The sequence below is a fragment of the Coccomyxa subellipsoidea genome (genome assembly GCF_000258705.1).
Source record: "Coccomyxa subellipsoidea C-169, whole genome shotgun sequence".
NCBI classification, from domain to species: Eukaryota; Viridiplantae; Chlorophyta; class Trebouxiophyceae; family Coccomyxaceae; genus Coccomyxa; species Coccomyxa subellipsoidea.
The window spans coordinates 1,141,369-1,169,161 of NW_005178025.1; the positions used below are offsets into that span (position 1 = coordinate 1,141,369).

General features: G+C 51.6%; 7 protein-coding genes across 7 annotated transcripts; 3 read left to right on the top strand and 4 right to left on the bottom strand.

Annotated features, from left to right (window-relative positions):
- Positions 1 to 5,209: 5,209 nt before the first annotated feature.
- COCSUDRAFT_34234 (phosphoglycerate mutase-like protein) lies at positions 5,210 to 8,571 on the bottom strand. The gene is made up of 9 exons (XM_005644246.1): positions 8,353 to 8,571; positions 8,087 to 8,184; positions 7,859 to 8,005; positions 7,164 to 7,353; positions 6,806 to 7,013; positions 5,801 to 6,542; positions 5,582 to 5,673; positions 5,407 to 5,470; positions 5,210 to 5,284 (listed from the first exon to the last, which is right to left on the bottom strand). The coding sequence occupies exons 2-6, from the start codon at positions 8,165 to 8,167 to the stop codon at positions 6,299 to 6,301; spliced, it is 870 nt and encodes a 289-aa protein (XP_005644303.1). The 5' UTR covers positions 8,168 to 8,184; positions 8,353 to 8,571; the 3' UTR covers positions 5,210 to 5,284; positions 5,407 to 5,470; positions 5,582 to 5,673; positions 5,801 to 6,298.
- Positions 8,572 to 8,668: 97 nt separating this feature from the next.
- Positions 8,669 to 11,522, bottom strand: COCSUDRAFT_54608 (SGNH hydrolase). Its single transcript, XM_005644247.1, has 7 exons — positions 11,246 to 11,522; positions 10,803 to 11,013; positions 10,408 to 10,582; positions 9,980 to 10,148; positions 9,540 to 9,696; positions 9,188 to 9,362; positions 8,669 to 8,960 (listed from the first exon to the last, which is right to left on the bottom strand). The coding sequence occupies exons 2-7, from the start codon at positions 11,010 to 11,012 to the stop codon at positions 8,824 to 8,826; spliced, it is 1,023 nt and encodes a 340-aa protein (XP_005644304.1). The 5' UTR covers position 11,013; positions 11,246 to 11,522; the 3' UTR covers positions 8,669 to 8,823.
- Positions 11,523 to 11,702: 180 nt separating this feature from the next.
- Positions 11,703 to 13,415, top strand: COCSUDRAFT_58491 (Caleosin-domain-containing protein; the record flags this gene model as incomplete). The annotated part of the gene is made up of 7 exons (XM_005644248.1): positions 11,703 to 11,810; positions 12,127 to 12,253; positions 12,395 to 12,615; positions 12,735 to 12,830; positions 12,965 to 13,039; positions 13,153 to 13,263; positions 13,407 to 13,415. The coding sequence occupies 7 exons, from the start codon at positions 11,703 to 11,705 to the stop codon at positions 13,413 to 13,415; spliced, it is 747 nt and encodes a 248-aa protein (XP_005644305.1).
- A 1,841-nt stretch (positions 13,416 to 15,256) lies between these two features.
- Positions 15,257 to 17,043, top strand: COCSUDRAFT_58492 (Caleosin-domain-containing protein; the record flags this gene model as incomplete). Its single annotated transcript, XM_005644249.1, has 6 exons — positions 15,257 to 15,379; positions 15,709 to 15,838; positions 16,004 to 16,224; positions 16,438 to 16,533; positions 16,640 to 16,714; positions 16,924 to 17,043. The coding sequence occupies 6 exons, from the start codon at positions 15,257 to 15,259 to the stop codon at positions 17,041 to 17,043; spliced, it is 765 nt and encodes a 254-aa protein (XP_005644306.1).
- An 829-nt stretch (positions 17,044 to 17,872) lies between these two features.
- COCSUDRAFT_38161 (carotenoid oxygenase) lies at positions 17,873 to 21,370 on the bottom strand (the record flags this gene model as incomplete). The annotated part of the gene is made up of 11 exons (XM_005644250.1): positions 17,873 to 18,066; positions 18,350 to 18,535; positions 18,842 to 18,992; positions 19,122 to 19,198; positions 19,332 to 19,452; positions 19,655 to 19,699; positions 19,804 to 19,949; positions 20,067 to 20,172; positions 20,384 to 20,551; positions 20,791 to 20,917; positions 21,078 to 21,370. 11 exons carry the CDS (start codon positions 21,368 to 21,370, stop codon positions 17,873 to 17,875), a joined length of 1,614 nt encoding a protein of 537 aa, XP_005644307.1.
- Positions 21,371 to 22,031: 661 nt separating this feature from the next.
- COCSUDRAFT_58494 (alpha/beta-hydrolase) lies at positions 22,032 to 25,526 on the top strand (the record flags this gene model as incomplete). Its single annotated transcript, XM_005644251.1, has 9 exons — positions 22,032 to 22,136; positions 22,238 to 22,437; positions 22,641 to 22,807; positions 23,045 to 23,254; positions 23,522 to 23,754; positions 23,953 to 24,064; positions 24,205 to 24,325; positions 24,554 to 24,768; positions 25,183 to 25,526. The coding sequence occupies 9 exons, from the start codon at positions 22,032 to 22,034 to the stop codon at positions 25,524 to 25,526; spliced, it is 1,707 nt and encodes a 568-aa protein (XP_005644308.1).
- A 268-nt stretch (positions 25,527 to 25,794) lies between these two features.
- COCSUDRAFT_54609 (hypothetical protein) lies at positions 25,795 to 27,404 on the bottom strand. Its single transcript, XM_005644252.1, has 4 exons — positions 27,289 to 27,404; positions 26,898 to 27,099; positions 26,584 to 26,738; positions 25,795 to 26,397 (listed from the first exon to the last, which is right to left on the bottom strand). Exons 1-4 carry the CDS (start codon positions 27,394 to 27,396, stop codon positions 26,044 to 26,046), a joined length of 819 nt encoding a protein of 272 aa, XP_005644309.1. The 5' UTR covers positions 27,397 to 27,404; the 3' UTR covers positions 25,795 to 26,043.
- Between the last annotated feature and the right edge of the window lie 389 nt (positions 27,405 to 27,793).

Consider the following 27,793-nt stretch of genomic DNA (forward strand, 5'->3'; position numbering starts at 1 on the left):
TAACATAGATCGCTGCAGCATCGTTCTGCATGGTGCTGACATAATGGCCAGCTCTAGCTGCAACCTGTTGGCAACATACTTACAGGTGAGAACGGGTTTTGGAGAACAAAGAGAACTACAGGCAATGACATGAGCCTACAAGTACATTAATCCAGTATAATGATGCAAGCTGAAGTAGCAAGGTTTTAGAGAGCTGCTTCTGGGCAAGAGGAGCGACTTCGGCAAGCGAAGTTAACGCTTTAATACATCAATATATATCATATATGTGTCCCAAATCAATGACTTAGCGCAAATCCATCATATGCAGCAAAGTCTACAGGGCGGACCGGCGATCAGATGGAGCAAAGTGTACTTCGGTCGAGCCACTCACCTCCACGAGCAGACACTGGATTTAGGAAGATAACCGCTTCACAGCTCCCATTATCCTGCACAGGAGGGCTTTAACAGAACATCTAACGTTTGATCCGTCCAGATACCTTCTCCCGTATGCGCTGACCACGAATCGCACAGAGGAGAAGCCATCAGTCAGACGTGACTGATTACTGGCTTCCGTTTGGAAGGAAGCTATGCCTTCGCTCACTGAATGGAAGAGATATTCCGGTTGGTCATAGAGATCTCAGTTCTGCATTACAGTGCAGCCTGCTGTCGCTGGAAGCCAAGCCTTTGGTCCACCCTAATTGTTGCAACGGGCAGCCCCGGCCTTCTGAAGACTCCTCAAGCCTGCCAGGTGAGACTCACAATTCACCACCGTGGTGACCTCGCGCCATGCACGCTGCCAGCACAGTGTGCGCGTGTTCATGCACATGCAGTCCAAGAACCAGTTTCAATGCAGTTGCTAGTGTGCTCTTATTACACCTGATATTGCAAGTCAGTATCTTACGCTCAGATCTGCGACTGAAGTGTGACAGGATTCTCAGCAGCAGGGCCATCGTGGCCGCTCATAATCTCTGATGGTACATGCAGGTTCATGTTAGACAGATCTTAGTTGCTGATGCGCCACTCTCAGTCCCATAAGACTGCAATATCCCATTTCATTCTGCAAGACTCAGATGCATCTGGCTCACTGCCAGATTCTGCTGTCTTGGTGCATTGGACAGCTCATTTTCTAGCTCAGTCATGCACTGCATCACGCCCATTTGAAAAGCATGACGACAGCGGTCACGTTGTCATGTGTTCCTTCTCTCAGCGCTTCATTGACCAGGGCTTGCGCTGCAGCCTTTGCTGTCGAGTCGTCAAGAGCCTTCTTCTTCGCCCTCACCTACAATGCCAACTTCTGCTTCAAACTTTGCCCGCAATATTGCATGAAAATACCCAGGAGCACACTCAGATCGATGGACAACGCATTCAAAACAAAATTAATGCTCAGACAGATGAAAAGGGCATTGCAAGCATGCAGAGCGAAGAGCAAGAACAGATAGATTGACAGGCATCCAAGCATGCACAGCAAAGAGCAAGAAAGAAACACGATAGGCGTTCAAGGCACGCACAGTAGAGCATGAACAGCTAGACAGAGAGAGCATTCCAAGCATTTCCTTCCATTTCCTGGCTGCAGTCTCACCTTGTCAAGGACGGCGACAACGGTTGTGTCTGAGACCTTGTCCCAGAGGCCATCGGAGGCCAGCACCAGTGCAGTGTCACCCGGCTGCAGCTCGATGCGGCGCACATCTGGCATGCACTCCACCGTGTTCTCGCCCTTGCCCCTCTTAAACTGCGGATCCCCCAGCGACCTGCCGCATCGCTCAAAATTCAGTCCTTGACCGGTTTAAAGTTCCAGACAGCATTCTGCGCACATGCTCTGCAGTAGGTAGGATCCTGTTCAACCATCCTGATTCCTGCCGCCAAGTGTGGACATTGGTATACAGCTTTAAAACAGAAGAAGGCGAGGCCTGCTCATAGCCACTGACCCATCTGGCTGCCACTCGCTGCAGGGGCACAGCAGCTGTGTGCGGCATACGAAATGTCCATGGTAGGATGCAGAGTGTTGTGGCTGCAGGCATCCTGCGCTGTGCCCTCTGCCCTCTGGGTTGGCTTTGCCAATCTTGTAGAAATAGCACCAGTGTCTCTGTGTGAACATCGGCTGGCGCGCACCGGGACATGTTGAGGAGGGTGACGCGGTGGTTGTGGGGCTTGGGGTCGCTGACTACGCGGTCGCGCGCCTCGTCAATGTTCCCTCCGGCGTCCTGGATGCGCGCATGCTCGTCCGGCCGGTTTGGCTTGTGGTCTGCCGTCAGCCGCAGCGGGAACTGCAGGTCAAACGCCGCGGACGCCATCACCGCCCCGCTGTCCCCCGTGTGCGCCACGTACAGCACCTGGCATGCCATGGGGTATGAGTTGCTAGAGTTAAATGGGATTGGGTAACTAAAAAAACTGGGGGGAAAAAACTGAAGACAAAGAAGCTGAAAAAGTAAATATATATCCTTAGAACTAAATCATTAATGTCTAATGTTGCTTCACTGCTTACCCTACATGGTGGGCCCTTCAGGAGCATGGCGCTGCTGATCTCATGGCGAACAGGGGAGCCAAGTTGTCAGAGCGTGAAGAAAATGAAGTAGGTGGTCTGCCTCAAACAGTAAAGGGTGGTCCCTGAGTCAAAGAGCAAGAGTGAACTGCCTGACTGTCAGGATTTTTCCTACCAGAATGCAATGATAGTGAAGATGTGCTCCTTGCAAAATTTGAAGGTAGCTCACTTTGTCAAAGCGCAGCGCGAGGAGAGCAGTTGTGCCCCCGTACTGGCAGTCCTTGATGTCGCTCTTGCGGGCATCCTCAAGGATCTCCTTGTCCAGGGTCTTGAAGCTCTTAACTATCGCGCTGCACACTTCGTCCCTGCCGCTGCCCTTGTTGGCACTGAAGAGCTTCGGATCTCTGCGTTCAAAGCCCCTTTCTCTTCAGCTAAATGCTGCCTTTCCATTCCACTCCATCGATCAACACACATGCATGGCAGTTTACTATGTGCAATCACACTTGCACAGCATGCAATCAAAAATGCCCAGTACAACAGTGAGGAAAGAAGAAGGTGCATGTGAGGTACCTTGACAGCAGCTCTGGGAGACGCTTGTGAGCAAGCTCAGCCGCCTGGCACCTTTTATGGCCATCAAATACCGCTGCAAGGCCAAGCTTCTGTGGCGGACCAGCCGCTGCAGTGTCGCAATGTGGCTCAAAGTGTCGTATGATGGTGTGTCGATCCTGTGTTAGCATAGCAGATGGTCGGTAGCATGTCTACCAGTTCCCTTTGAGCAGGTGCCGCCACATGCCTAATATCTCTGTACCTGCTGATAGTCACGATGACCCCTGCTCTTAGCACCACCATAAAATACTTCAAGCTGGCCAGGTGATGATGCACTCTGCCCCACCGATTCATCACCTGCAAACGTCCACAGCCCACCTTCAGCTGCTGAAGTGCCTTTGAAACGCTTACGCATGGGGTAGGAGAGATGATCGTGCAAGCTGTGCGCAGTCAAATGCTACATTACAATACATTGTAGACAAATACAGCACAGCCTAATATGTAATAGCCCTGCACTCAACATACCAAATCTCAGACAGCAGTCAGGACAGTACCTGGCTGCCTGACACTGCTAGACTCCCCTAGCTCCCCAGGCACACCCCCCACACTATGAACAGTGTTTCCCACAGGCCCGCCATGCATGCAAGGGTCCTTGTGCAGCTGCTGCCGCGCCGCAGACTGTGTCAGCAGCTGTTCCTGCTGAGCCACCACTGTTGCTGTGCCGCTGTCCATGAGCCCACTTCCTAGGTTGCTCCCTGCCCCCACACTGCTGGGATTGCTGCCACCGCTAAACAGCACTTCCCTGCCGCGGCCTGTTTTCTGAATCTTTGCTGTCTCGCCAATGTGCCGCCCTGGCAAGGGGCTGCCTGGCAGGGGCCTCATGGAGACTGGGCTCCCACCCAAGCCCCCCTCAGCAAGAGCCACTGGATAGGGGGACATGTTGAGGACTGGCAGGGTGATGGAGCCCATGACCTCCCCTGGCAGTGCCACCTGCCCTGGGATGCTCATGGGGACTGCCAGGCGCGGGTACTGAGCCTGCTGCGCGCTGCTCAATGTGCCAATGCTGGCTTGGCTGGGGCTGGGGCCGGCTAGCATGCTGGCAGGGGGTGAAGACTCTCCGATGAACTGGGGGAGCTGTGGGCGGCTGTCCTGCTCACGCTGTGTCGCGCTGCCTCCAATGCTGTAGCTCACCTGTGCGGGGGTTGCCTGTCCAATGTGGCCACCAGAGGCGTGGCCAGGCAATGCAGTGTAGGCACTTTGCAGTGGAGCACCTGGATGGAGGCCTGCTGCGAGGGACGCCGCAGCCTGCTGGAACGCATCTCCTGCGCATCCGATAGCCCTAATGTCAGAGCTGAGCAGGTGCAGGAACTTGTGGGCTATCAAATCGTGGCCAAAGGCTGTCAGGATCGAACGCCATGGTATGTGTGTTGAATGATATCAAAACGTCGTAATTGCTGAAAAGACCGAGATATTCTGGTCTGGTACAGGAACAAAATGCGCAAGAAGAAAGGAGACATGCTGCTCACTAATGGCCGTTCAGTAATTCGTTAAGCGCCTCTTGGCGTGGCAGGCGATGTGTGACACCAAGACAGGCTGCTAGTTAGCGAGCATCGGCAACGATGGGAAATTTCGTTCCTCACCTCCAACAGCGGGCTTTCTCCGATCCAGCAATGCCGTGTCGCAGTCTTCGCTTTGACCAATTCTTGCATCCGTCATGTTGCCGTGCTCATCCACCACTCCGCAGCTTGGTTAGGAAGTACTTGTGGCCAAAGCTGCACCATGGCAAATAAAATCTGGTACTGTGCTCGATTGCTCTCACAAAACTGCACAGCTATTGTCAAGGTGCTTTTCCTTACCGTGATGCGTAAGTGTGCTGAGCCTCCGGGGGAAGTCAAGTCTTCAAGACCTGTGATTCCTTTCCGCTGGATTCCTCTCCGCTGAAGTTGTTCTTGGTAGGATCTTCGTTTGTACTTGATTATCACCGGCAGCCCGAGAAATTTTTTCGATTGCTTTTCTGCAGTGCACAGATACAGGCTGCCGGAGAGGTGATACTCTCTGTGGTGTGTACCAAACGGAAGTCGTCACCTGGCCACCTGGAGCGAATTTGGAAGTCGGAGATATCTCCCGTCGTAGACACACTCCATGAAGTCCAGTGCAGTACCATTCGGAGCAAGGATTGTACCAATTGCTGTTTTGGGGATGGTTGGTACATAGGTTTCTCTGTTTGAAATGGGAACTGAGTTTAAGGAGCTTTCCAGTTCAGGAGAGGAGCCGATCCGAAGGTGATCTGTCACATCCCTTTCAAGCAATTACTGCCAAAACCAAGCACTAGTAGAATAGCTTGTTGTACGGCTGTGTTTGCAAGCCATATTATCCTAAAATTGGATGATCGCTCTTCGCACAGGAAACGTGGACCAAACTATAGCATTTTATTGCCCCTCATCTATGCACCACTTCTCCCTCTGAGTACAGCCCTCGTGCTTTCTCTTGTTTTCACACCTGAAACACTGCCTTGCAGAACTGCTACATTATACGGTTGTAGTCATGTCTTGCTGCTAAGCACATGCGTGTGTGCAGTCCGCATAGGCCTGAAGAACAGGGTTGCACCTGCCACGCGAGACAAAATCTTTGGAGCTGCAGTTCTGACAGCACTAGCACATGCAGGCTATGTGAGTCCCCTGTACTTGCTAGCCTTCACCCAACATCATGGATGCCCACCTTATATCGCACTCATTGGAAATTTTCTTTAGAGCGCATGATGGATTCCTTCAAAGGTTTTGTGACATTGGAATGTAGGTGATGTCCAGCGACTCGACAATGTGAGTGCCAGTAAGCCACGAGTCAAGCACAACTGGCAATAAGGCTATGAAGCAGGACTACCTTTGAGACATGCCCTACCACTGTTGGCATGGCCTGCGCTTGTCATGAGCCGAGCTCGAGTTACAGAGAAACAATGTTCCCCAAAATTTAATTTACAGAGCAATTACGTGCACACCGTGTGATGTGTCAGATCATATTAATGATTGTCTTCCTGGTGTAGCCCCTGCAGCTTCTGATATTCTGCCCGGACTTCTCCGATAACGAAGCAAACAGTAGTGTCCCAATTCTTTACTCGATATCGCTATGTTCTCAATCCGGTGGACAATGTGCCCAGGAAGAATACAGACATTGTAAAAATGATTTCATCGAATTCGTCTGTGACCGGAAGTTCCTTGCCCTCTAAAATAAGAGACATACCCATCAATTGTGACACATCTGGAGGGCAAAGAGCCGCCCGACATGCTGCAGCAGGCTTCACACAGCGCTTGACTGGGCGGCCACGGAAACGCCGTCCAGGCACTGGCGGCCCCCAAGGAAGGCAGTGGGGTCCTCAGGCGCATGGATTCCAGTGTCGCTGAGCACCACTGTGCGCATCTCGCAATTCAGAAACTCGCGCGTCAGCTCGGCCTGGTTCGCGGGCGGCAGTTCGGGAGCGAAGGCTGACAGCGTGTGCCTTATGAAGCCCGCGTGCGCCACCACAGCTATGCGCGTCTCCGGCCTGCACGCATGCCACACGTGCCCCAATGCTGATCTGCAGTCAACTTGAGAGGAAGAATGCAATAGAAGGCAAACTCTGCGACAAGCAGGAGTGGCTGCCTTAAAGTTGAATGGGAGTGCATGGAACAATACTGCCAATACATAATAAGCTATAGCCTCTTTGAGCGTCAAGGCATTGGGAGTAGTGCCTGTCATTTCAAAGATTCTTTCACAGAGACATGAGTTACGAATCTGCCAAACAGCTGTGGCAATAATTTTGCTGACCTGGTCATGAGCCACCTCAGAAACTTGATCCCCCTGAGTGTGACTGCGACCTCGCTCTCGCCCACATCGTACTCTCCGCTACTGTGCTGCTCATCGTGGATTTTCTCCCATAGCACATCGTCATCTGTCTGCACCGCCGAGAAATCCACACCGGGAAAGTGCTCCTTCGTCAGGTGCAGCGGCCGGCGCTGATCACACAGGTTTGGACCTACAAGCACAGCTAATTGCTCAATGGACGCTCTGTCTTTGCCTTGTCCCGGTCTCTTGGCATGCAGAAAAGCAGGCTCCAGCTTTTATTAATATCTGTAGGAAATACTGTGAGGAATTTGAGGTGGGAGACAAAGTGCAGAAGCCGCACCCATTCGCTCTCTGCACATCTCTGTGGCAACGAAGGGCAGGTTGCTGGGCAGGCCGATGGCATCATGCGCTGACACCTCCCTGGGCGCGCCCGCCTGGCGCAGCATCAGCGGCTGAGCTGTGGCGCTGCCGCCCCCAAACACCCCGGCCGCTGTCTCCAGTGTGCGCATCAGAGGTGACACAATGACAACCTGCAACAACAGAGCGCTGCAACAACTTTGGGGGTATATTTGGGCCCTGGCTGGCCGGGGACGGTACTGATACTGAGCAACGTGCCCATGATCAGTCCGCACAATCTAGAGGAGCACCAGAGGAAATGTGTCCCAAGCTTGTTATGGCCTGCCCAAATGCAAATCGAGCTGCAAAAACAGGGGCTGGGGGCTCGAAACAAGAGCAAATGCACAGGTTGATGAAGAAAGGAGACTTGTAGGTATTTAAGCAAGTGTTTACGTGCGGACCACTCTAGTTGGATGGGTCTTGCTCGGATCTCGTGAGTCCAACAAGAGGTGGAATTTGGCAGCCTTTATATGCAGCTTGTCGGCAGAGGCACCTTGCCTCTGGCAGCAAAACCGCGCAACGCCGATAACAATGTTGACTCCACTATGGCAGTACATGAAAGCAAAGCTGTGGCAGGAATGAGTGACATGATTTGGGGCAGAGAAGCACAGAAGGCCGGCAGAGCTGTAGAAAGCGCACCTGAATGTCCAAGGGGGGCTGGAGGGTCTTGATGTGTCGCTGGAGAGCTTCAGCTTGGTGCCAGCCAAAGGGTGTCAAATGGGCATCCAGGTTTCCCTCATACCCGATGTTGTGAAACCCCTCCCCGTGTCTTATGAAGTGCACCTCCTGTATTGGATGACAGCCAGTCAGCTTTATTGACTTCAGCGTAGGGCTTTGCAATTGTCTGGCATGGCGGAGTTGTCGTACCTTTGTAAATCTCTGAGGAACCACACTTAAACGGAGATCTGAGACGTTGTGATTCTTCTCATCCGAGCTGAAGCTCGCCATGATGGAGCAAGGGAGGCCTGTCAGGCAGCGCCGAAAAATAGTTCCAATTGTGAAGAAACGGTATGTCGCAAGGCTGATCTATGTCACTGAGTCAAGCATGGATTCTTGGACATCGACAAGTCAAGTACTCGTGTCTAAAAAGTGTACAGGAGTGATTGTCCGTCGTGGACAACTTGGGCAATTACCTCTCTCTTTGTGCTTGACCGGTGTTCCTCGAGTGGTCATGCGTATTATATTTTGCTTATTGTTGGTCAGACTGTGGTTTATTGGATGATGAGAGCTTCCCCTACGTTGAATTGATTGAATCCGAAACTGATCCCGACCGGCATGCATGTGGTTGGATTGCACAACTTCGCATATATAGTGATGCAGTGTTGCAACGTGCTTCTTTTTTACATTTTCAAACAAGCAGGAGCGCAAGAAATGAGTCCCTGAGGATCCCCTCAGTGAGGAACCTGCCTGAGAAGATTCTTGCTCACCAAACCAATGAGTCATGTATCTGGCAGGGCCGGCGTTACATTCCTATGGACAGGCTTTTTGCAAGTCTCCATTCCTCTTTCCTCTAATTTCCCGGTACAGGCTGATATGAACATTCTCAATTCCTCCTATCTAGTGAAGTCTGCTGATGATCAGAGTCTGATCTGCTGTACAGCTCACTACCTATCAGGTCTTTGCCTTCTAGTGTTTGCATTGTAGCTGAGGGTGGCTGTTCTGACCCCTGTGTACCCATCGCAGGTTGATGTGTAGCTGTCTGGGATGTCCCGCAGAACAGTATTGTTCCTTGTTGGGCCCCCTGCATGGCAGTCTTTTCAAGAGGGTCTATCATCTCACAGCTTCATGCATGCAGAGGAGTTCTCTGAGAGGAGTCCTCTGAGAGAACTAAGGGAAATCCACTACATCTGGGACACATCTGGGAATCACATCATGCATGCCATGCATAAGCGATGCCCATCTTTGCAAACCCTTTGGTGTCAGTTTGCCAATTGACAAAGTTGGAAAAGAAAGGAAGCAGAGACTCACATGCTACCAAATCATCAACGACGGGGCCAAGGCAAGCAGCCAGCTTCCTGTAACCTTCTGTGTTGGGGTGCAGCTCATCTGGAAGGATCCGCCCATTCACCGTGTTGTTGCTGGGGAAGATCATGCCCTCTCCACAGTCCACATAGTGGATCATGTTGTCCTCTATTGTCAATCCCTGGACACAGCAGAACATTGCAGGCATCGTGTGTTGCACTTTTCTTGTGCAATGAGTTGCTCGGCTCACATGAGGGCAGGCTCTGTGCTGGTCCATGTCACACACCAGGGCGTGTGCCGAACCCCTAGCAATATGTTGGTAGATGTCATGATGTCACATGCAGAGCAGGACGCAAACCTGGGAGGCCGTGTTGACAGCATTTATGGCCGCAGTCATGCGGTTGGGCCAAGTCCATTTGTCATCCAAGGTCCAGGCGCCACGTGGCAGGATGCCAACGATGACCACATGCATGTTGGGCGCGTTCCTCCTCATGTAAGCCACCATGTGCCTCATCCTGCACATGCGCATGCCCTGTCAGCCAGTGGGTGGAAATATTGAATGATTTCAAATGCATGCAATATCTGGTGATGAGAGGTCCCATGCATCTGCGGCCCCTCTGCACTCCCTTTTGCATGTAGTGGATACTGCAAGCTTGCTGCATGAAAATTATCATCATGACCAGTTTAGAGCGGGCTGATCATTATGTACATTTTACGCTGTTTCTGCCAGGAGGCAAGGTGTGCAGGTGCAAGCCCGGTGCAAGTCAGCTGCAATGGTACAAAAGAGAGGGGAGCCACCTGCTGCTTGTCCCTGCAGCTGCTTCCAGCTCGGCCCCGCCATCCTTCAGGCATGTCTCTATGGCGCCCAGATCGTTGGTGCCAATGAGAATGACAGCCACCTTTGCCGGGCTGGTCAGTGGCAGCTCCCCATTGATGACCCTCCACCACAGATTCGCCGTTGTATCACCTGTAAGACACATTCTCAGATATCTCAACATCAACTGCCATTATGCTGGCATTTCTACAAATATTCAGACAGGTTGACGAGCTTTTTTATGCCAGCTTCATCATGCCCTGCGGAGTTCATGATATCGGCACGGGAATGCAATGGTACGGATGGAGATGCCTCGCAATGTGGACTTGCATGGAACAGCAAAGGCCGGCGGGATCAATCTGCAGCTTCTCTTGTCAAGCTTAAGGGGAATTTGAGGGAGCAGGAGACTTACTGCCGATGCCCATGATGCCAGCTGTGTACTTGCTCCTAAAGGTGGCATTGAAAATTCCTGTGGGTGTGCCTCCTGGGGTGTTCGGCGGCAGCGGTTTGTCACCCCAGTCATTTGCCGGCCAGTCATCCCTCCAGCGCATTGTGATGGAGTCCCCATAAAATAGCACATCATACCCCTGCGATGCGGCACTTGTCAAAACACCTGATGGGGCTCTAGCGTCCGGTAACACAGGTAACATAGATAACAGAACTCTGCCAGGGTAAACAGCTGTAATGGCAATTTCTGTGCACGCAACCTTGTAAAATTGCTGACGGCTACTGCACAATCTACTGCCATGCGTGTACTGCTCCAGTCTACTCGATGAGCGCTCTGTGTGACACTGAGCGCTGCCTTACCCCTTGAGCCTCTGCTTCTGCCAGCTCATTGAGCAGTTTGCTGTGCCAGTTGACAACTTCCGGAATGTGAGGCGGTGCTGGCCTCCATAGCAGATCTGAGCAGCTGCAAAGCTGGCTTGGCTGCTGGGCCCCTCTGATGGCTGGCAGGTGCAGCGCAGCAGTCAGCAGAATCAGTATAGGGGCAGCGAGAGAACGCAGCATGCTCGGCATCCTGTATTGCAGACGTGAGACCGCATTAATGATTTCCTTCCATGTCACAAAGCGTAAGGTTGGAGACTGTCCGATGTAGTCATGGAACAGCAGGACAAAGCCTATTGCAGCCTTCCGTTGTGTAATGCGATAATTGCGGCACTATAACAGCTCCAGGTAAAATTGCTTGCCGAAACGTTGTGCGTATTTGTCAGGTTGTGAAGGCCGCGCATCGCAGAAGTCGAGAAACCGACCTGGCTGCCCTGACTTGCCCCGCTAGAGCGACAGGCGCCCTGATCTTGCACCAAGGAGACGGAAGGTGTTTTCGTTCCTCATTCAGAATATGTCATTCTAAAGGTATTTCCTGAAATTTATTAAGATGCATGCCCTCAAGTCTCCAGGCGAGCGGACAATCCGGCAGAGCTTGCTGCCCCTTCGTTGCACAAACAGTAGGTACCTGAACGATGCTAGACAAAACGATGAGATCTGATTGACTCAATCTGTGGCACCAAATCTGTGCGAATCCCTTTCCCATGTGTACAAGAGCCTTGTCCACTCTCCCTGTCGGCTCTTTGTAAGCTGTTCCGGAAAACGTCCGAGGCGATGTCGGAAGAAAGACACGCGCTCCGTCTGTCCTAATAATAGCTTTGGCAAGAAAGGAGGATTTTGGACTGCTATCATTATTGACAATTTCCTCAAGTCGTCTTCAAGATGGCTCAGAACGGCAGCAATGGTGCTCTAAGCACCAACGGTGTGACAACAGGGATTGCGCAGGTGCCAACGACGACGAAGGGCGCCCCTCAAAACCTCGATGAGAAGGTGATCCTTGATTCCTGACCCAAACGTCTGGCCCCTGGTCTTCTAAAAGATCCAGGACTACTGCACTGTGATTATCTCACATTGAAAGATATTTGCATCAGCTTGTCAAGATGCTGACAACACCCGGATGGAAGGCTTTTGTGCAGATGGCGCCTTCATCAATAAGCTCATATGCCTGTCACGACTAGTTTGCTTTAAATGTACTTTATTATAGTAGCATTAGCCAATGAATTGCAAGTGAGAGGCAGAAAAGTAAATAACTGGCTACAGTTCACTCGGACACGGTTCACATAAATATATCGGCGTGTGAATGCAGATGCCCAACCCAGGCCTGCCGCGTGCGAACAAAGCTGTGTCTGCAGAAAAGCCCTCAGGAGGTCCTTCTCCCCAGGACAGGACGGTGCTGCAGCAGCATGTGGACTTCTTTGACTTTGACAAAGATGGTGTGACAGCTACCACATGCATGCATGCATCTTCCGAATAAATCCCTGCAGTACTGTTCTACTGTGCTACTGTGCTGTGTGAAATCTTTTGAGCCACAGCATATCCATATAATGTGCCTGTTGCTGTGCTGTGCTGTGCAGGCATCTTGTACCCACAGGACACCTTCAATGGTTTCCACAAGATCGGCTTCAACATCTTCCTGTCAGCCTTTGCTGTGCTTGTGATTCATGGCACCTTCTCCTACCCCTCTCAGGACGGATGGTTCCCTGACCCCTTCTTCTCTGTGAAGATCAACAACATCCACAAGTGCAAGCACGGCTCTGACTCAGAGTCATACGACACCGAGGGCCGCTTTGTGCCGGTGCGAATCTCCAAGCCTGCACCTTTTGGATCAGATCACCCTTGATCTGCATATTCAAATGTTCTAAAGATGTCACACACTGCCAGAAGCTGAATGTATTCTTTGGCATGACTGATCAGGAGAAAGCAGAGGAGGTGTTTGCCAAGTATGACAAAGGCAACAAGGGAGGTCTCTACTACAAGGACATTCTCACCATGATCAACGGCAATCGCAATGTGTGTCCTTTTCTCCAGGGATTATCTCAGCTTCAGCTTGTCTCTCATTGACATGTCAGACAATCGTCAAGCAGCTGCTGAACATGCGTCCGCAAACGTGAGGGTGGAAATATACTTGTGTGCATGCGGTGCAGATCTTTGACCCCGTTGGCTGGACTGCTGAGTTCCTCGAGTGGAGCGCTCTCTGGCTGATTGCTGCTGATGACAAGGTATGCTCACCTCTTGTTCCATAGCAAAAATGTAACTGTATTCTTCTAGCAATTCTCTGATAGGCCATTGATGCATAAGTGAGCTCAGGCATGAAGCCCTGATTTACTTGCAGGGATTGCTGCCAAAGGAAGCTGTGCGCGCACAATATGATGGTTCACTCTTCTATCAGCTGGCTCGCAAGACTGAGGCAAGGAGAGCCGCTGTAAAGAGGGATACCTCGAAGGTACCTCGCGCGCTGCTTGTCACCACGGGTGCAATCATACTCATCGGTGTTCTGGCGAGCTGCATGTTCCTCAAGTATGGCAATCATGTTGAGGTCACCAGCTGAGGGTGTGATGGTAGAGTGGTGTACTTGCCAATGTGCAGGTGCAGTAGATCGGTCCACAGTGAGCCATGAGGCCATAACTACTCAATTGTGCAGACCTCCGTCATTGAGGCGCCAACTCTCAGTCTGAATTACATTAGACTGACACATACCCGGAGCTAACTCCGGGTATATATTTTACGTAATATCCAGGTATATATATTACGTAATAGCGTCGGTGGGATGCAGATGCAGTCAATGGAGAGACAGATGGCAGGCCACATGTGCAGTCTGGTCAGGTTTAGGGTCCGTCAGTACTATGTTGTTCATCATGCATTAAAGAATGCTATGATGCAGTCCACGCGTTATGGTGTAGGAATGTAGATGTAGATTTGGAGTTCTGTCAGTTTGTTGCTGCGATTAAAGCAGCGATTTTTTAGAGGAATGACCTGTACAGGAATGACATGTGCATTAACTTCTCATTCTGAGACGGGGGATTTTCTCAAATTGGGTTGCATAAAGAGAGGATACTTTTCCATTGGCACGTGGAAAGGGCCGATATAGCATGAAGTACGTGCCTTTAGTGATTTGCCCCATTCGAATGTGGAATTTTTTGCAAACCAGCTGTTTGGTAATGGCTCAGTCAGGGTTGAGCATGGCACTGTACATTATAGAAACCCATTTTAAAAGCTGAAGTATGATTTAGTATCTGCAGGCAGTATGCTTGGACTGTTCTTGTCCAAGAATGGTCGCAGGCATGAAAGCGAGGTAACAGGAAACGGCCCCACGCATGCAACGACTCTATCCTTATGGGATCCCACTAGCCAAGCTTATGCATCCAGAAGGGCTCTACCTAACAAAACAATTGATTAGATTGCCATCAAGACTTGCAGACTTGTGGCGCGAGACAATGGAGAAGACATTCTCGACAACAAGCTACAAGTGGACGGCATCTGTGTGGGAACTGGTGAGGCGCCACAAATTCTGACGGGCGTCCCTGCCGACCTCCATCCACTGAGCAATGAGGCAGTGGAATATCACACCTGCTCTCAAGGTGTCTTTGTTATCTTGGATCTGATGTGACTCAGGACCTTCAGGGCTGGACTTGGCCAACTGGAGCTCAGCATCCTTATCAGCTGTATCTGTGGATTAGGAGGTACATGTACGGGGTTGCAGCATGACTGCATTGAATTGTATAGCATGGATTATTAGGGTTGAGCATTCCATACTGATCAGTGTGATGCCAATATGGCATGGGTGTCCAGGTTCTGAGTTCCAAACAGTGATCTCAGAACAGGCTGTCAGCTTGGCGCAGGAATGTTGAATTTCACATCCTGTGCATCAGATTGCAATTGATCATTCAGATAACGGGGTTGAGGTTCCTGCTATAGCAAGTATGTACAGTAACACAGCATCTTTGTTGCTGACGTGTCCTGTTGGACAGTAGAAGATAGGGCTGCTGCAGACGTGCCTCATGAGTCAGTGGATGCCCTTGTAAGCTGTTGACTTTGAATTGATAGACAGTAAGACAAACGTTTCTATTTGACGAGGAAATTCAAAGCCAGGCAGGGCCTTGTATTCAGCGGCAATTCTTCAGAATAGTTTCTTCTACGGAGATGATATCTGCAGCTGAATCCAGTTTGCGATTCCTGTGCAATATGGATGCACTCTGTCAGAACCGCAAGGCAGCCCTTCCTTCCTTACTCGGCGCTCGCGCTGCCTTGATATCTGCACTCCACTTAGCTCAATATGGATGGTGTCCGAGGTTGATGATGGTGCGACCGGAGAGGTAATGAGGAATATGTCCAATATGCCGACGCATGCAATTCTCGGCGTCCTCGTAGGATCCCAATAGCCTGCAGGCAGCATTCAGAACCTCTCTGGAAATGCGCAAAAAGACCGCATGGACGACATGAGGCAGAATTACGCGAACAACCCGCAGACAGTGGATGGTGTCACTGTGGGAATTGTAGAAGCGCCACAGACACTGAAGGGAATCCCTTCCAACCTCGATCGGGTCCGTCGCGCCGCCCTGGTGCCTTCGTTTGGAATAAGAAAGTAATTTGGACTCTAGTGGAGGTCAGGGGATCATCTTTAAAGATATTACTGCCGAAAAGTTTTGGCATCCGTACATCCGTCCGAGAAAATGCAATGGCCATCAGAAAAGACGCCTAGTTCAGTCTTTGATATATTTCTTGGTTTCAAGATTTCCCTAACAATAGGAAATTCGCGCATTCTGCATCGGTTGGGCCTCCTGTACGGCCTTCAACTTGAGACGCTTGCCATCGGGTGACGGCACTTGCTGTGGCCAACATTGCTGAAGTCTCAGCTTCTCTATTATGACTTGATGTCATGTTGTTGCAGATCTCTCATCCTGAGCTCCCTCATGCGACGAGGGCAGTGTCCACAGAGCGGCCCCAGGGAGGCGACACTGCTGCAAACAACAGGACAGTGCTCCAGCAGCATGTCGACTTTTTCGATCGAGACAAAGATGGTGGGGGCTCTCTTTCCTCCTGCACTTCAACTTTTACAGTCTGCTGTTGAACCTCCTATGCCGCAGTGGCACAGCATCCACTTCGAGCATGGCAGATCCTGGGCAGAGGATTCTTTGTTGACCAGGAGCTTCTGATCAAAGAGGGGGTATTCGTGTTGGCTGCAGGCAAGATATTCCCAAGGGACACCTATGTGGGCTTCCGCCGGATGGGCTTTAATGTCCTGCTGTCAGCCTATGCTGTGCTTGTGATCCACAGCACACTCGCGTACCCGACCCACAACCACTGGATCCCAGATCCCCGCCTGCCCATCATCACAGGCAATATCCACAAATGCCACCATGGCTCCGACTCCATGGTCTATGACAAGGAGGGCCGCTTCATGCCGGTATGCCCTCCTCTGAATTTCAATCCTCAACTACCATAAGAATGGGCCATGCAGCCCATCCTTGTCTGCAGCTGCCTACCTTGCTCAACATATCGACAGACTGCACAACATAGAACCCATTGTCATGCAGTCTTGTCAAAGCAATGGCGACTGCAGCTCCCCAGATCCTGCTGATCTACACGCGTCGCCATCAAATGGCTTGTGTGAGCGCAGGAGAAGTTTGAGGAGATTTTTGCCAAGTACGATCGCGACAACAAGGGCGGCCTGTCCCTCAGGGACATCTTCAATCTGTGGAACAACCATCGCGACGTGAGCTGCTGCTGCTCCTTACTGTCCACTTTGTGCACAGTGAGCAACACTTGTCACATCTGTAGCTGTGTCTGACGAGGACATGAATGCCTGTGGGGGAATGCAGGCCTATGATCTGTTTGGCTGGTCTGCGGAGTTCCTGGAGTGGCTGGCTCTCTACCTCGCTGCCCACAATGAGAAGGTTTGCAGAGACTGCTGCCAGTGCTTCTGTTGCATGATGGATGCTACATCCCACGCAGAACCAAAACCTCAGCTGACTAACAACTCAGATGACTGTGCTCTACATTTCATGCATGTGTTACAGGTTGGGATCATCTCCTGACATATATACCGGCAACATTCATGCATGTGATGAAAAGCAGCTGTTAAAAGTGCCAGTGGTGTGTGCAGGGTGTTGTGCCCAAGGAAGCAGTGCGTGGCCAGTATGATGGATCCCTGTTCTACCAGCTGGCACGCAAACAGGAGGCCAAGGAGGCTGCAAAGAAGGATACAAGGGAGAAGCGCAAATGATGTGCAGCACAGCGCAGTCTGAACCAGACCAGCCCATGCATGTGAAGCAGTGTCAGGCAGCAGCTGCAGGCGCAGGCGGAGAAGAACTGATGCAGGTCATTTCTCTTTTTAAAAATTTGATTGCCTTGCTGCTGTGATCCTAGATCAATCACGAGTCCATGATCCGCCCTTGCCCAGGATGCTGATGCCTGCTGCTGAGCTGCCTGCAGCTCAGAATGAAAGAGTGAGCTTGATGACCCTTTTCACTGCTAGTTAGGTCAGATAGTCCTTTAGGATCTTACATTGTATGGTTTCATGATTTAGGTGGAATAAGGTCATTTTGGGGCACCCAGTATGGGCATGCATTTGTCTACTACAGAGCAACCTTCGCGTGTGTCCGAGACGTAGTGGCGGCTTTATATACAACTTTGATTCTCAAAATGTGTAAGCTCTGCATGGCAGCAGTCGATGCCAAAACGGACCAATAGAATGTACTTTGTGCCAATCCAGTTAAAAAAGCCTCAACCAACCACAGCGATGGCAGTCATCATTGCATTATATGTCATCATTCATGCAAAGGTATGCAAGCACCAACAGCACATTGCAACACCGCTTGTTCTCAAACTAGCACAGGCCCCACAGCGCATCGTGCCAGTCAATAACTCGAGGGCAGACAATCAAGCCCATCAAATAATGCAGCTTGGTGCACACATGCGCACTTTGTTCATCAAACATTCAATTTCTCTCTGATCTCTTGGTCTCCAACAGAAATGAGATTGCTGGCTCTCACTGGCTCTCACACGGTACAAGTGCATCTGCCTTCTGTATTTCACGACACAGTAAACGCAGCTCAGAGGGCAACTACTTGCTGCTGGAACTGCGCCTCGCTGACATGCATGCCGTGGAAGCCATAGGGAACCCGCTGCGGCAGCTGCACGCGCGCAACAGGCGCGTCCGACATTGTGCGCGCGTCATAGACCACCAGCTCGGACTTGTTGCTGGTCTCATCGTGCACATATGTCATCAGGTAGCCATCGTCCTCCGCTGCAGCCACACAGCACCCCCAGATGAACAACAATCAAGACACAGGACTACCACACTGGGACAGGGACAGCAGACTTGCAAAGGGAGCACATTTGTTACACACCATGATGCACGATTGCCGGCAGCAACCAGTTCCTCCTCAACATGCATCAGCTCCAGAAGAACGCAGAGTTCACAGGCAGCATGATGATCTCCTATATCCCAAGCATTGTCTCGGTGGGCAGCTGAACTTTGAATTAGAAGGTTGGGCGGCTGACTAATAGATTAGTAAGTTGTGCAGCACCTGCAGAGGGGCCGCCGGCGCTGACAAAGACCGCCTCGCCGCCCCACCGGCCCTTGCCATGGCTCAGGCGGCCGGCCACAGCGCCGCCGTTGGTGGCACCCATGTCCAGCTTGGCGATGCCCTGGAACTTGCCCGCCATCGCTGCCCCGTCCATGCAGGAGGCATACGTGTAGCGGGTCCGCAGCCCTGCACGACACGAGGACACAGCTTGATGCTGTCACAGACAATGACTTTTCCTAAATGCAACTAATGCAAATTACAGCCCCTTTGCATGGGCAGCAGCAAGCCTCTGCAACATTAAATAAGAACATTGCAGCAGCCTCAGCCATGCATGACAGCCTGAAACATGACGTACAAACCCAGAACATGCAATGCAAGCCCGAAACATGACATGCAAGGGGACAAAGAAGTGCCCGTTGAAATCCCTGGCTGGAAGTGCTTGGCAAAATATCCCGCACGGGCATGCAGAAGCATGCATGTGTATCTGCGCACCAGTGAGGTGCTCTGGGACGCGCGGAAACTCGCAGATCACATCTGCAAGCTGCCGCGTGGTCGCCTCGCCGGTCGCCAAATTGAAGGTCATCTCGCGCATGCGCGGCTGGAATGAGTCCGGCAGATTGTCTTCGGACAGGTCCAGATCAAACTGCACGGACGCCACCCTCTCAATGTGTGCATGTAGACATTCCCAAGAGCAAAGAAAACCAATGGTGACTGGGCAGAGCCGTTCATGTTCAGGGGAATTCTAGAGGGGCAATAGGCGGTCATGGCTCACGTCTTCAAAGCAGCATGCGAAGAGCTTGATCACGTCTTTGCTCTCCTGCCATGCATTGGCCACGTGGAAGATCATCACTGCGCAACACAAAAGAGACTCAACGACCTCCAACTTAGCATCTACAACGAGGCATAAAAGTTCATCTACAAAGACATATGAACATGGAAACTGCAGGTCTAAGCAGATGCCGGTGAGGTCAGGAAGCACCACCTGCGGGTAGCTCGAACCACACAACTTCCTTGCCCGACTTGGGTCGCTTGGGCATCACTCCAAAGCGCGCCGGCCGGCTCTTGTCATACACCAGAGGCAGCCTGTTCTTCGTCACCATCACCTGCGCATTGCCCATCCACCATTATCACTCCTGACAATTGAGGCGCTCCAATTGACCTTTAACTGCAGCTTGTCTGCAGGACACACCTTGCCTCTTGGCAGGAAAAGCGTGTTATAGTAGTATTAGTAACAATTGACCTTTGGATTTTGATGCTGTTTTACTTCAGGGAAATATTCTGGTGGAGGAAGAAGGAGTAGCTTACCTCTGGTCTGAAGACCAGGGGCACATCCAGTACAATAGCGTAATCCTGCAGAAAGCACAACAGATTGTCCAAAAGAGGTCCCCAGTAATCATTCTAACTGAAAGGGAGAATCAGATGTGCCGGTAAGAAATTACAAACGTGCAGCTTGCCTGGGTGATGGCCATGTCATGCATCATGACTCCTTCCTGGAGATCCACGCGCACATCAAACTGCAGCTTCCCATCCTTGTCCAGCCCAGCATAGTGGACGCCGGCTGGCTGCTTGTCAATCTGATACCCGATGAAAAAGAGCTCGCCTGTACAGGCACACACCAAAACGATCACCCATTTTGCCTTCCGGAAAGATCTTCAGAAAGTTTGTGCTGTAGGGATGCATGAAGGTGGCAAAATGGTGGCTTGAAAAGATAAAGCACCTGTGATGGGGTCCACTTTGGGGTGAGCTGTGAAGGGGTGGTTCACTTTGCCTCCAAAAGTGAGGCGCCCGAGGGTGTCCACGATGCCATTGCACAAGATCCTCAACTGTCAAACACCACACACTTGCTCAAAACAGATGCACACTATTCAGCTACAACACTTTCAGCACTTTGCCTCCCAGGATTTTTCACATTGCAGCTGTACAGCAGGTTCCTTCTAGATAGATCTGGATAGATATGTTGCTAGAATGAGCTATTGTACAATCATGACATGGCAGGCCCGTCAGAGCAGTCCAACGGCAAGCAGAGGCACTTACTGCATAGGGCAGGTCGCCTTCATGCAGAGCAAGCAGCTTGTTGGCGTGGTACACGAGCGCAGTGTTGGCTGTGCCGATGCCCTCGGATGGCGGCGTGACTCCCAGCTTCAGCCGCAGCTGGCTCAGACCCGCGTGGAACACTCCCCAGAGGCCCCGCATGTCCCCAAACTGCGCCATTATCACAGGTCTTTGTACTTTATTTACGATATCCACTATGTTTCACTCATCGCCTTCACTCAATTCTTTTTAAATCATTCACAAATGCTGCCTCTTCTTCAACATCGTCAACATCTTCAACACAGGGATCCTCCCAACTTCGTACCTCAGCTCCTTTTCTCAGGATCCTACAAAGTTTGCATATTCTTCCAGCATTTTAACCATGGTTTTGTCATGTGGCAATGACATACCCGCTGGTAGACAGGGAAGCCAAGCTTGCGCTCGCGCTTGAGCCTATTGGTCTGCACCAGCCGGTTGCTGTAGGCCGCCTTGCCATCCTTGATGCGGCATGCATGCACCATTCCATCCCCATCAAACCTGGTAAATCACTAACATCAGGATCTGCTGTGCCCTTGCACTGCTCTGAAGTAAGCAGACCCATGGCAAGCTTGCATCGAGCTACAGATAGATTTCCAGCATCTGCACGTCCCTTACTTGCAATATAGTAAACTTTGCCTGCAAGCCCTAGATGACCTACCAGTGGTAGTCTCCAGATATCGGTAGGACTGGATTTGGTCCGATGCGTGCGTAGACGCCATCAAGCGCCTTGGGAAGTTTCCCAACTACTTTCAGGTTCTGCTGATCTGTCTCTGCTGACACAGGGGCGAAATTATCGGCCAGGAACTTGTTCTTCCTGCGTCGAGCTGATTGTCCCTGAAGGACATTTACGCATCGTTCTACGACATACAGAAAGTATGCACGCTTGATCCAAACGATCAAGACAATGAACGCGTTAAGCGCGATGGCTTGCAATAGAAGCGGAAGGCTCATATGTGAAATGCTGCAATCTAGCACCTGTATAAAGATCAGGATTTGGATCTTAAAAGTCTAAAATGAGTCTAGTCATTTGATGTTCCACAGAACGAAGGAAGGTAAATGGAGTTTGGGGACGGAAATGAGACGTGCCACGGTGGTTATGTTGACAACGCCGTTTACGAACGTGACTTGTCCGAGGAAGCTGGAGAGAGCTGCCAAAGCGACACCCACATCAAGCAAATTCTTTGACCAACACTGCACAAAATTCGCACAGCGGCCTTGCAGTCCTGAATGGTCAACGATCCTGTGCTGGATCGTTGTCACTGCAAGATTAAGGTCTTCACATTCTGATTTTCCAATGTCTGTTTCATCTTCACAATCGCGGACTTGGTAGGATCGGAAAATCATACTCGTGAAGAATGCAGCTTCTACATACTGTGTGCGAATAGCGAGAAATGATATAGCAGTCCTATGGTCACAGTGGACTACGTAATACAAGGTTGCTATCCGCTCTCTAGATTCCCAACGAAGAGCTTGGAAAAGTAAACGAGATTCCCATGCAAATCAATCAATGTAAATGCATCTACTGTAGGGTATTGGTGTATAATAGTGCAGGAAAGCGCTAGTAACAGAGGGCACCGTGCTTCATTTGTGGACCAGATTCCACCAATTCTAGATGTTTGAAGGCCTGACGTCAGCATTACAGCGCACTGGCTCCCAGCAGCCAGACGAAGCTGGAGGCCTCTCATCCTGGACCGCTGTCTCCAATTATCTGTCAGAGGTGTGCCTTGGCTCCACTGCGCCCCAAAAATCTCTGCGGTTAGAAATTCACATTCACAGATGTATATGACGTAAGGTTTGAGGGGCAATTCTGTCAATTAGGTGGCCACAGAGGCTGCGTTTGACCTCCCGCCGCTGCAGAGGGACGCAGGCCTGATGCGCATGTGCCATGTCTTGGCAGAGCTGTGTCACTTTGCATATGTCAGCAAAGCCAGTGACATCGGCTCCACCACCAGCGTGGCTGTCCCCCTCATGGGCCTCAGCCAGCGAGCGGCTGTCTCGGCAAAATTGGTACACTTCAGGTGGGTGCTGTCTTCTTGACATCATCTCACATCCTGTAAATTTTCCACCTCAGACCGAATATCCATCCCTGCTTTGAGGGCCTCTTCCTCTCCAACCTTTCACCTCACCTACCGACGATTAAGTCAAGCTTTAGTGCATAAGAAATTGTGAAGGTTCCACCTCTAAGAAGCGACTGTGAGCACACCTGGCAAGTGCGGTGCAGGGAAGCTGTGATGGGGCATGAGCTGGATTGCCCACAGCAATTTGGCATCTGGGAGGTGGCGGGCCTGGGCCTTGTGGTGGCGTTCAGAGGCACTGCCTCCGCTGAGGACGTGTTCATCGACACCAACATCGAGCCAGTACCCCTTGATGCCACTGGAGGAAGTAGAGGTAATCAGCACAGATAGTCATCTCTTAGATGGCCAAGGCGTGCATTCTTGTTGTTTACCCAATGAGAAGCAGGATAAATTTGTTGTCTCGGTGGAATGCATACTTCTTGAAGGTGAAGTAAAACCTGCTGGAAACTATGCAATGCCAGGTACCCAGGCTGTTGCTCATGTCATAAAGAAGATATCGGCCTGCAGAGCCAAACAAACCAGCAGGCCTGAATTTGCAGCTGCTTGGCAGGACGCAGCGTGGTCAAGGTGCACCGTGGCTTCTACGAGGGAGCAAAGCGCCACCTGGACGAGATCGCGGCAGTGGTGTCGGAGAGGGACAGCGCAGCTTCCCGGCGGCTGCCGGTGTGGGTGACTGGCCACTCGCTCGGCGGCGGCTACGCCAATGCCCTCGTGCTGCACCTGCTCGCCAACCGGGCCACCGCGCAGCTCTTCGGCGCAGGTCTGCACTGCATCGCTCTTGCATTGGACTTTCCTTGTGCTGGTCCATTGGTAAAGTGAGTAACTCGGCTGATGTACTTTGGTCCGCTGGATGGCCACTCCCTCAGTTGTTGCTGCAAGCTGAAGCCAGACAGTGAAGCTCTATTTTACACTGTCTGGGCTAGACAGTCAAGGACACAACATGCGCCTCAGGGAAAGAAAGCACAGTATCATGGAAATTCACATCCTGAAGTGCAGTTGTAATCTTCTGAGGGCCATCGGTGTGCAGGCGGGGGCACGGTGACATTCGGGGCGCCGATGGTGGTGCACTCAGAGGCGCCCGAGCGGCTGTTCCGGCAGCTGGCGACAATGGAGCGGTGGGCCGAGGCGTCCGGCGGGGCGGCCGCGCCGCAGCTGCAGTTCCACAACCTAGTCAACAACGCCGATGTGGTGCCGCGCCTGCTGGGCACCAGCCTCGACATGCTGCACGCCGTCATGGAGAGCTATGTGCCGCTCATCAAGGTCAGTGTTACTCCACTAATGCACTTTGCTCATCTTCAACACTTTCTGCAACATGGCGTGGCTGCCATGCTCTGCCATATGCTGCCGGAGTGGGAGCACATGGGAGACTGCAGGACTGTGGAATGCCAGAGGGTATGGATTGACATATGACATTAGCACATGAGGGAGCTACAGACTGAGTCCTGGTTGTGCTTGCAGAGTGTGAGGGCGAAGGCAGCCAACTACCACTCTTTCGGCACCTACCATTTCATTGTGGGAAGTCGAGTGCGCACGCCGTTACATGGACGTCTATCAGCTGGCAGCCAGCCAGGTGGCCACAATCCTCCTGCTTGAATTATAATGCTTCCTCAGTGACTCAAAATATGCTGTCTGAGAACTGGGGGATCTGCCTCTTCTCTTCTGCCATTCTCACAGATGTGTTTCCACTGCTGATTCTAATGTGTGCTACAGAGGCCTCGACGTCCGCGCCAGTGTACCAGGGCGGGGTGGGGGACGTTGCGTATGCGCAGGAGGTTGCCAAACAGCTGAACAGCAGCAGGATCCTGCAGACCTTCTTTGCAAGCAACGGCAGGTACAGCACCCACTTGTTCTCATCAAATTGTCGCTTGGAGTTTATCTCCCAGGTCTCCCGGGTCTCCCAGGTCTGCAGGATCTCCCAGTCCCAATCATCTGCGTTGCTTGCACCTTGCACCAGTGCGCGTGTTCATTTCCCTCCTGTCTGTCTGGGCATTCTGCCTGCAGCAGGATCTTTTTGAATGACAATGTTCGCAATTGAACCACAGCACCATGCCTGCTGCAGGGGAGGAGGGGTGACGCATCATTCCATCAAGTCCTACCAGGAGAAGCTGGTCACCTACTTGGATCAGCTGGCCCTGCAGCCGCGGCCGCTCGGCTCCGCGCCGCGCGATTCGCCGCCTGTGATTCCAGAAGACCCATGCAGCCTGTTCAGGCTCTCCCCAGCCACAGACGACAGCGGCGGGCACGCCGTTCTAGACGAGCTCGGCCGCTCTGCAGGTGCTGACTTTTAGAATTTAGAATTTAGAATGGATTCTGATACCTGAGCTTTGCCCCTGTGTGCATGCACTCTGCATCAACCTAGTATGAGTGGACATGTTGTATGCATGGATCCATATGAAGGTGAGCAGCAGTGAAGTGGGGTTTTGAGCACTTTGTGGCTGATGTTGGTGGTTGCATGCGGTCACGAAGGCGGGGTGCAAGACTTGTATATGGCGTCATACTGGCATGAGACAGAGGTCAGCATTGCAGAAATCACTCTTAGTGCATGCTTGGATTTGGGGTGTCCATCAAGGGGTGGGAATTTGGCAGCCTTCGCATGCAGCATGTTTGCAAATTTGAAAGTTTAAACGCACCTTGCCTCTGGCAGGAAATAAGTGTAATCATAATACTTATTATTATCTTTGCATGCAGGGAAGCTGGGGGCGGCGGCAGCCACAGAGTTTGGCGCGCTGGCAGCGAGGAGCATAGTGGCCAGGGCGCAATCCTACTGGACATCCACCGCTACCACCCGCACAGCCAGCGGATCAGTCACCACAACAGTCACCGAGCAGCACGAGGCAGTTGCGGCTGCAGGCGCGTCCGGTGCAGCAGCCGGCAGCGGCTGGGTGTCCAGCATAAGCTCCTGGCTGGGCAGCAGCGCTACTAGCGTGCCTGATCAGGCGCAGAGTGAGGGTGGCAGGCGCCGGGGTGTGGCCAGTGGAGCGCCAAGAGGCCGAGGCCGCGGGTGCGGCCGCGCGGGCAGTCAGGACTTGTAGAAGCCAGTAGGGCATAGGACAGTCGAGGCTGTCAAGGAGTTTGATGGAGTGATTTGCAAGCGTGCATATGCCAAGTGCGGTCTGACAGGGACGTGCATGCATGGAGGGGTTGTTTAAACTGTAGAGTTTGGTGTAGAGTGTATTTTAAATCCTGATCCTGCGGTTTTGATCCACAATTGCGGATAGCAAGAGATATATTGTACTCAGAACTATTAGAAACTTGTAGAACTGATTTATGGAGGTCACCCACATGTAGGTCCTGTACATTGGCTTGTTTTTTTAACATTGGGGAAGCCACAGTAGACGGGAGTGCATGTTTACCAGCGCAGTGAAGTCGCAGTGAATTGTACTCGCAGCAACCACTTGATCCATCCACAGTGACACTCTCAGGCGATAAACCACAACTTTGCAGGCAGAGCTGAGCAAGCGTCGAGCAATACGCATGCCGCCATTTGTCTTGGTGTCACCAGGTACTGGACATCCACAGGACATGCATGCACTGGTACTGTGGGAGACATCAGCAAAGCAACTTCTGTGCCTTCTGGTAAGACAATCTGGGCGCATGGCTGCGGAATGGCAGACGCCGCGGGAAAGCCAGCACCGACCGCACAGGCACCATGCCTGCCCTGGGCAGCCGTGCAGCCAATCGAGTACTGCCGGCACCCGACAAGACAGCTTGCAGAAGCTTCTTGCTTCTGCTACCACCCTTCCCTTTGGCCTTGTTGCTACCGGCTTTCTTGCTCTTGCTGCTGCTTGTCTCATTGAGGCTGCCTCTCTTGCTGACAAAGGGATCCTCGGCACTCGGCTCTATGTCATAGGCGGCTGTTGGGTTGGTGATGCCTAGCTGGCGTTGAAAGGCCAGAAATCTTGTCTGCAGCAACAGGCTCCCACGTTGATGTTGCGTGTAAGAACACATGCAATGTTTCGGCAAGAAACAAGGCCAATCATAATACCATTTTTGCAACACAGACCCATGCTTTCCTTGAAAAGCAAGCTTTGCCACTGCACAGCGCAAAATGACTGGTAGCCAATGCGTTACATGTGCCACGGTGCTTGCCTGGACAGCCTGGACAGCCTGGACATCCTGAGGATATGGGTCATCCTTGCTCAGCCAAGAGTGCAGCTGAGGACCATAACGTTCTGTGCATGTCTTGTAAATTCCCTTCCGCATCTGCCTAGACGCGAACCCCGCCTCTGTTGTCTTGAAATTTCCTGTATGCATGAAGGCTGCACAGTCAGCTATTGCTACCTGCCATGCTGAGCATACATTGTTATGTCAGTCTACTTGGAAGAAAGCAAGCATTATCGCTACCCGGTCAAACAAGAGATCCCCGATAGGAGAATCCGGAGTCTTATCAATTAGAAATTCACCTTCCCGCCACTCTGGCACGAATATGGTGAACAGGACACTGCTGATGTCATCCATTTGTTTGGGCGCTCCGCCAGCAGTGGTGACCATTGGCCACGTCAAATTGTCAAGAGCGTGATTCTTTATCCTGTAGTCTTGCTCAGTGTCTGCCTCGAGAAAAAACATTTGAGCAGAGCCTCCATATGTATAGAAGCGAGCCAGAGCCTGCACAGAGAGAATTTGGGATGAATCTCTCAATCACATCAGCCTAGGAGTATTGCTTTTGCGAGAACAAATCATGGACCGCACCAACAAGAAAATGCTACAGCACTCAGTCCCATTTGCATGCTAACATGGTCAGGTGTCATACAGTACACAAACTGGTAAAACATTACCCGGCAAAATAGTCCTTACCGTTTCCTCTGTCACAGAAGGGAAAGCAGGCAACATCTGAAGGACCTCTTCTTCCTCTAGAGGTGGCATGTACCATCTGGCAGAGTCAACACCCCGATGCTGATTCATGAAGTTATTGAGTGCTTTTGGTATCGAGTTGGGTGAGTGGACGACAATAGCCTTTATTGGCTGCATTCCCAGAAAGTCCAATGGGTCCCTCCGGTCAACAAGGTAGTACACTTTGTCGTTGACTAGCACCTGCATCAAAGCTCATGTCATGCGATGTTCACACAGTATTTTTACTTGTTCCCTAATAACGGAAATGACTGATGGATGCAGGTCTACTTTGCGCCAATCTAAAGTAACAGGAGGTATGCAGTCGTGATGAGCAAGCTATCAGGCGTTTAAGCCCCAATTACCTCTTCTGCCTCTTCCAGGTTCAAGGTGCGGACGGTGCTCCCTTCAAACAGGTACAGATACTCTCTCGATGTGTGCCGCCCATGCCAAAGGACTTTGTGCCCATGCT